At 36.4% G+C, this 8,733-nt stretch overlaps 1 protein-coding gene across 1 annotated transcript in view; it reads right to left on the bottom strand.

The window, feature by feature from the left end:
• LOC110289830 (ankyrin repeat domain-containing protein 36A-like) overlaps positions 1-8,733 on the bottom strand; it is a 179,688-nt gene that overhangs the window by 95,740 nt on the left and 75,215 nt on the right. The window contains exons 38-43 of the mRNA XM_021156225.2: positions 7,963-8,068; positions 4,995-5,035; positions 4,832-4,904; positions 3,805-3,878; positions 3,302-3,377; positions 673-743 (exon numbers count right to left, since the gene is read on the bottom strand). Coding sequence (XP_021011884.2) covers positions 673-743; positions 3,302-3,377; positions 3,805-3,878; positions 4,832-4,904; positions 4,995-5,035; positions 7,963-8,068 — 441 coding nt within the window. The remainder of the gene's footprint in view (positions 1-672; positions 744-3,301; positions 3,378-3,804; positions 3,879-4,831; positions 4,905-4,994; positions 5,036-7,962; positions 8,069-8,733) is intronic.

Below are 8,733 nucleotides of genomic sequence, written 5' to 3'. Positions count from 1 at the left end.
TTGCCTTGCCTGGCTTGCTCAGCCTGCTCTCTTATAGAACCAAGACTACCAGCCCACAAGGGGCCTTTCCCCCTTGATCACTAATTGAGAAAATGCCTGACAGTTGTATCTCATGGAGGCATTTCCTCAACTGAAGCTCCTTTCTCTGTGATAACTCCAGCTGTGTCAAGTTGACACAAAACTAGCCAATACAGGATGGAACACATGGCCCCCAATATAGGAGCTAGAGAATGTACCCAATAGCTGAAGGGGTCTGCAACCCTATAGGTGGAACAACAATATTAACTAACCAGTATCCCCAGAGCTCATGTCTCTAGCTGCATATGTAGCAGAAGATGACCTACTCGGCCATCATTGGGAAGAGAGGCCCCTTGGTCTTGCAAACTTTATATGCCCCAGTACAGGGGAATGTAAGGGCCAAGAAGTGGGAGTGAGTGGGTAGGGGAGCAGGGAGGGGGGAGGGTATAGGGATCTTTTGGGATAGCATTTGAAATGTAAATGAAGAAAATATCTAATACCATTGGGGGGGGGAGGTGTGTGACACCACTACCTGGCTGTAAAATGCTTTTTAAATGAAATAAGAAGTGAACAATTATTCTGCAGGGTACATTAAAAGAAATTTTCTTTGTTTGTGTTGTCTGGTTATACAAAACAATTTAGATATTTACTTACCAATGGCTGAAAACTTTTCTGACTTTTATGTCTCCTATGTCTTTTTTTGATTGTCACTTCTTTGCATAGAACTACAGGTGAAGACAAACATTTAAGTAACAGTAAGAACAGGGCAGTTTCATTCTGTAAGTCTTGTTACTCCAAGAGACTAATACATAGATAAAATGACAGTGTTATGTAAAACTAAATTAGCCGTGTTTACTGCTTAGTTATATGTTCATGTTTTAACAATATTTTCACTTATTCTCTGAGAATTCCATAATTATAATTCAATCACACTCATTCCCAGTTTGTGGATTTGAGGAGCCTCTATGTTTAGTTGAGATTACTTACTTTATAAGATCCTTATAATTATTCAAGATTAATGTGTATCTGTGGACTGATAGCAGACTGTACAAAGTTCAGTGATAGTGAATAATTTAAAGTTTCATCCATAAACCCTTCAAGTGAACATGAGTGAAAAAACCCATACACATAGTATTTTAGAATACGATTGTGTTCAGATTCACAGTGTGCACTGTTCTCAGTCTCCTAAGAGAAGAGTTGGGACACAATGTCCACGTTCGTCATCCATTAGTCTTTGTGCAGTGACTGTGAACACGTGTATATTGTCTTGGTTTCTACTTCTTGGTGTTTTGATTAATACATTGGCAAAAAGAAATCTTACATCAGTTTTTTTATTAAATATTTTCTTCATTTACATTTCAAATGCTATCCCCAATGCGTCTTATCCCCTCCCCCTGCCCTGCTCCCCAACCTACCCACTCCTGCTTCCTGGGCATCAGTTTTTTAAATAGAGTTTAGATTAGACTTTTATGTTTTTAGAAATCTGTGATTTTTGGAATCACAGATTGGAATACTGTGTTTTGTACTGTGATGCTCCTTGGCTCCCAATTACTGGTTACTGTCCTCACTGCATGGAAGTCAGAGTGGCAGGGACTTGAAGCCACTGGCTTAGAATCAATGCATGTATGCTTGGACTCAACTTCATTTATCCACTCTTGAATGTAGCTCAGAACCATTTCTAGGGGATTATGCCCCCTACAGTGGGCAAGTCCTCCCATCAGAAACACTCACATGCAAACCTGACCTAGCCAATTCTCATTGAAACTCTTCCCAGGTGGATTTTGGTGATGTTGAGTTGACAAAACTACCCCTCACATGTAATTTAAAACTTTTCTACCTTACTTTACTGTTTGCTTCTGAGAAAGTTCAACCAGTTCTGTTTAGCTTTCATTGATTACCCATCTTTCTAGAAAAGTAGCCACCTCTATTTTAGAGTACTTTACAATTATCTGTTTTCCTACGGTATATTTATTAACTGTAAAAAATGTTGAATTTGTAGATTTTGAGATGATGAATTGCAGGAAGAGATTTTAAAATAATATTTTAAAAACAGTCATAATTTATCTTAATGAATAATTTACTAACTCTATTAAATGCTAAGGATTGATGTGCATAGATTTTCAGCAAAGGCATGAAGGCAGGCCTTCCAAAAGGTGAGCCTGGACTTAGTCAAAACTTTGATGTTAGGTACATAGAAGGGTGGGAATTGTTAAGATAAGAAATTTGGGTGAAAGATAATAGTCATGCTAAAACATATGAATTATTGGGGAACAAAACCATCTATTTGGAAATATGAGAGAAAAAACAAGACACAGAAATACAAAGGTCAGTGTCTGAACAGGTGTTTGTCATTTAGACATCATAAATAACATTTAAATGATTAGTGATAAATATTTTAAAATGCCCTATGGTCATAACAGTACTAGATGTAGATCAATGTAACACTGTAGCGGAAAGGCTGACAGCAGGGTATACTTATATGTGTCTCTGGGTGATTTTGTTTAAGACAAAAGTTTATAGTAAGATTAGTCTTGAACTAGGAATCATTTTAGGATTCGAAACTATCAATATCTAGTTAGTATATAATTAGTCATTACTGTATCAATGGATGTATTAATGGGAAAACCTGGAAGATATCACTCTGATTATTATAAGTAAATGATGTATTAAATGTCACTGACTAGGATTCATTTATATCATATCTATATCATTAGGACCCATTGAGGAATTCTATTTCAGTTAGCCCCTTTCAAGTATGAAGAGCTCTGTAAGAACAGAGGGGCAGGCCAGGGAGTGAGTGTACATACATAAACATGGATATTGTGTGTTCAGGACCTTACTTGAAATTCTATCAAAACTCTTGCCCAGCCCAACTAACACACTCTACAGGAGGGCCCCACCCACACTGAGTCGACAACCTTCTGCTGCAACAATGAGGAACAAGTGTACAAACAACGATCATTTCACATTCAAACCACGCATTCCTAAAGTGGATTTTGATCACCCCATGTACCCCGTTATTTCCCCATCATTCAGTTTCCCGTTTTCCCTGCACGTGATTATTATCCCTCAGAATCCTCAAATATTACACGACCTGTAGATGATCTAATAAATCAGCTGTTATAGTTTTAACATTGAATTACACCCTAAGCTTGCCACAATTCAATGTCTCTTAAGCTTGACAAAATAAAAACAACGTAGGCGCTCTGTCTACTGGCATGTTGTTCCAGCTCATTTAAATAGATACTCCATCTGAGGACTATATATAAAATATCGTTCATACCTCCTATTGTGTATCTTGTCTGACTTTCTCTTCTTTGATCTCCAGCTCCAGTTAGATGCTGAACATCTTCCTTTTGCTGAGTACAAATCAATGGCAGGTTGCTGAAGTTAAAATTCTAGTTACACGTAATTTCCAATAACTTGTAAGGAGCCAATTGGTTGTTACTATATTTTTCTAAAGATTTCCTTATTCATTTTAATTTCATGCCAATGTTCAAATGCTTACTCCTTAGACTTCTTTGTTATATTAACCCTTTTGAGCTGTATGCACATAGAGTATAGATCATTTTCAGAAAAAATATTTTCAACTAAGGAAAAACAAAGTTTATTTCTGAATTCTTGTCAATATCTTAGTGACAATCATAGTGAGATAAAATATTTATTTAACTAAATACTAAATAGTGAACAATTGTTCTATAGGTCAGTATGGCTTGCGATTTTATCTGACTGTTACCTTGTAAAAATCCCAGTAACAAGCAAGACCTTTAGTTTAGTATTACATACCAGTGACTCAGACCTTCCCCTAAGTGCATGGTTTCTTTGCTCTTCTGTTAATGTCAATTCTTTGTCAGGTTCTGCTGGTAATATATAAATATATAAAATATAATGAAATGGTAGGTCACATGAAATTCTACAAATATCAATAGATAAGTTTTAAATTGTTTAAAATTAAAAGCTTTCCATCTAATTGCACTTATTTATCTTAACTGACAAATTGAAAATAAAGTTCTATAAAATATAGTTGTAGTTATAAAAGTCTTACATGTATACTAAAATACATGAAAGGGTAGAGCTTGTCCTGGGCAAGTACTTGGCTCTGTGGCTTATGTATCATCCACAACAAATAATTGGCAATCCTTAATTATACACAAATGATTATTTAATAGGAAATAATCACATATATAGATTATGCTATATTTTAGCATGTGACCTTATCATACATATATTGGATCATATGATCTATAGCAGTGGACCTTAACTGTGAATCAGCACAGATATTGAAGACCATAGTGAAGTAAATAGGAGAAAGATTGAGTGCATACTTTCAACTGGCTATGAAACCCAGGAGGAAAGAAAATGTGACTTTAACACACACACCGAGCAATAGTTCCATTCTTCAGGATAGGCCTGAATTCCAAAGGCTGAGTGAATTTGATTAAAATCTCCTTAGTATCAGAAAACACAGGGAGTCTCAGTGGTAGCCACTTCTCCAATGACTAGCTCTAAACTTTGAAAAAGTAACACCCTTAATCACCAACCAATGAGGTTTCTCAACTGGTACAGATTTCAAGCTCTGTAGAATCTAGGATGAGGAGTCACACATATCAAACTATCTGCACAAGTTTACATTTTAAAGACTCCCCCGCTCCCAGACTTTTCCATGCCATTTATTCAAACGCCAATGTCCACAAGGACATGTAAATGTTTCTTCAGATTTTGGTGAGCAAATTTTGGAGAGTGATGAGAATTCAATAAACATTTCACATCTTTTATACTACTTCTCACCACAATAAATAATACAGCAAATCACCTGATTCCCACGGCCTTTCCTGCCTCTTTGCCACTGCTCTCTTTAGAAATGAACTTTTCCTTTTAAAGGAAAGCTGTGTAGATAGGAAGGGAAATATGTCAATGAGTATCTTTTACATAGAACACTCAATTAATTATACACAGAACAATATAACATTTATTACCTTGAGCTGAGTAGGACTTTCCTTTGAAAAATCTGAAAATACTAAAAGTTATATAATGAGTTATGTAAAAACCATGCAAAGGAAACTGTTGATCATACCAAACTCATAAAGATCTGAACCTTAGCAGTTAAGTCAGGGCATTGAAATGGCTTGGGTTTTGGTCTTTGGGGATAATTGCTTGTCTCTGTTCCTTATTCCAGGTGAGAAAAACAAACTGATAGAAGTCATAATAAAGTCTTGACTAACTTAAAAGCATGACTTTCAGAGTCAGATGATGGCTTTAATGAGCATAACGTAGGAAAAGGCAAATATACTAATTTGAATATGCTGAGAAGTGAAGAGGAATGGGGTCTGTAATCAGAGGATGAAATAGCACACAGAGGGGGTATTGCCCTGCACAAGTGATGGAAACAGACTAAGCCTGGGTTTCTATTACTATATATTAGAAGCATCCATTCTCTTATAATAAATTTTTCATGATATTCCTTGTAATTCCTTGTAATTCAGGAAGAATAAAGAGATGATGAGACTTGTATTTCAGAAATATAGACTGATATTATATCCATGAAAATTTTCATGAACTTGGAGTGCTTCGTTATGCACCTTTATTACTACTTTAATTCAAAACACACAGTGTGCCGATATAGTTACATTTTCCCCTAGACGGGGGACCTTAAGGTTTCTAGGTCAACCTCATCCAGATAAGTACATAAACCAAGCACTGGAATTCGTGGGTCTTTGATTTTGTCATTGAAACAGAACATTAGAATTGAGGAGGTGAGCCGGGCATGGTGGCGCACGCCTTTAATCCCAGCACTCGGGAGGCAGAGGCAGGCGGATTTCTNAGTTCGAGGCCAGCCTGGTCTACAAAATGAGCTCCAGGACAGCCAGAGCTATAAAGAGAAACCCTGTCTCAAAAAACCAAAAAAAAAAAAAAAAAAAAAGAATTGAGGAGGTGTTTATACCCTTTTAAACAGATCAAATCCATGGAATATGAAGTACAACCCCAAATTGTGCGATTCAGGGAATGTATTTTCTTTCTCATCACATATCTACTTAATAATTTATATATGCACAATTTTCACATTGGTCTTTGCTCCATTTTGTCTATATCTGTTTCATTAGTATGAAACCAGTCACAGATTTCTATTAGTGATGATATCACCTGCATAACAAGGGTCCTTGTGATGGAGTGAAGAATTTAATATCATTGTGTTATGAGAAGAGTTGAAATGATTACCTCCCTAAAATACTAGCACTTAATTCTGCTTCCATCACACTATCCTGCTATAGATACTGAGTTTCTGGGTTTGATGCATGAAGGAAGTGCTCTTGAATTTCCTAAACACAAATTCCAATTTTATCAAAAATCAAGTGTTTGTATTCCTCACATAGAAATACCTCACTTAAAACTCAAATAATCTCTAGAATTATAGACTTCATTCTGCTCATTTTTGTTATACATGTCACATTCTTCTTTTATACTTAGCAGTAGTATCATTGTATCATACAATGAGAAATATGGATCTATTCTGTTCCTTACATAGAGAATTATATACTGACTATAAAAGAAACTAAAACTGTTTTTTTTATTTCATCTCTTTGCAGATTAGCTGTTCATTAGAAATAGAAGCAAGCCCTTCTTTTGTTTTGGTTGTGTATCTACTTAGTAAGCAGTGGATCACTGTAAAAATATTTAATAACTGCTTCTCAGAGTAGGCATGATAGATTAGATACCTTTTACAACCAAGGATAACACATAACCACACAGCAGCTGAGTCATGTCAATTCTGTCATGGTACATACACCAGAGATTATTTGCCAAATTGAAAAAAAAAATCTATTGTTGATATTCTAAGTCCTGAATCTCTAACTCCAGTTTAACTTTCAAAAATCTAGCCTTTTACTCCTTTGTCATACTTGCAAAAACTACAGAAGAAATGACAAATTTCAGAGTGGCTATTTGAACTGGCTATGGCTTCCATTGGCATGGCACAGATGAGCCTAGGGTTTTCTTATATTTCTCTCCTTCTGAGTTATTTATCATCCCAAGACCAACATTTTATGTGACATTGATTTCTTTTCATGTATGACTGACTTACAACTTTGTCTCTATTTGCATTAGGAAAATATGTGCTCATGGTGGACCACTATGATATATAATGTCCTCACCATCCTAAGGAAGAAAGAAATGATAGAATTCTCTTTTGTACTTTGAATACCCAGTTACATCTTAGAATAATATTTTCTTCTTCAACCACTTTCATTGTGCCATCATTAGTTTTAAAAGATTTTTGTTCTTTTCAAACACTCCTCTGCACGTTAGCTAAACTGTTCATGGTGGAACATAATGCATAACAAGATGCAGTTTGACAGAAGAAGCAGTTAGAATTTTGGCTTTAGGCTCTTCGTCCCCCTGGCAGAGAAGAAATGTAGGCATGAGGACAGAGAGCCACATGGGACCCAGAGTCAGCAAGCAAACTGTGGAAGCAAGTATTGCTGGGCCAGAAAACAATACAACCCATCTCCAGTGACCCACTTTTTCTAATGGTCTCACCTACAGGAGAGGGGCAGCATTTCCAGACAGTGCCACCGGATGGGTACCATTTTTGGAAGCTAGGAACCCAAGGGAAGCATTCCTAACCATATTACACACCCCTTCCCTAGTTTCTGTTAATGTACCCCAAACTCCCCCTCCTCTCATTTCTCTGTCTCCTCTGTATTCACTATGTCTAACCACGCCTCTGGTAGTACCATTCCTTATAACTTATTCAAAAATCCTGCTACATTACTGGCACAATCAATTGCAGGATTCGCTAAGCCAGGAGCAGATATCAATCTTATTACCATTTAGCTTCTCATTTGACTTACTATATAATTAATAAGTAAAAATGTCTATTGCAAAATACTGTTGTCATGATTTAAATACATATCCCATCAAAGGCTGCTCATAAAATATAATTCATACCTTTCATTTCACCATTTCTGGTATTTTCTCTTCCAGGATCTGCAGTCTCTGACAAATGACCCACATCTTGTTCCAGAGGAGGATGCTCAGACACAGACCAAGAAGACTAACAAGAAAAATGAGTTCCACGAAATGTCATCTTACCTTCCAAGAAACTACAGCCTCTCATTTTAAAAGTAAAGACTGGAAATTAAGGAAAGATGTTATTCTACTGCATGCCACTTGTATGAAACTGTTAAAATACATTTCTATCAGTTCCAGCTTTGGACTTCTTTTGGACCATACAAAACAAGAACATCAAATGAAAACCAGTTAGTTATCTAAAAAGAGTAGTAGTACGTATCAAATATATGGTAGTGTGAAATTCATATGGTAGTGTGTAAGACAGGATTAGTTTTTTAAATGAGCAAAAGGATCTTTAATATCCTCAGTGCCTATCAAACAGGATGATAAAATGTCCCCTTTCCTACCAAGTGTAAAGACAGTTATAGAAGCACATGATTTAGTGATGGCCAGTTCTTTTTTTAAAATTTTTTTTATTATGCATTTTCCTCAATTACATTTCCAAAGCTATCCCAAAAGTTCCCCATACCCTCCCACCCACTCCCCTACCCACCCATTCCCACTTTTTGGCCCTGGCGTTCCCCTGTACTGGGGCATATAAAGTTTGCATGTCCAAGGGGCCTCTCTTTCCAGTGATGGCCGACTAGGCCATCTTTTGATACATATGCAGCTAGAGTCAAGAGCTCCGGGGTACTGGTTAGTTCATAA

Source organism: Mus caroli, chromosome 2 (assembly GCF_900094665.2).
Source record: "Mus caroli chromosome 2, CAROLI_EIJ_v1.1, whole genome shotgun sequence".
Classification (NCBI taxonomy): Eukaryota; Metazoa; Chordata; class Mammalia; order Rodentia; family Muridae; genus Mus; species Mus caroli.
Note: the sequence above shows the minus strand (reverse complement) of the source record. Positions and strands in the feature narration are given on the sequence as shown.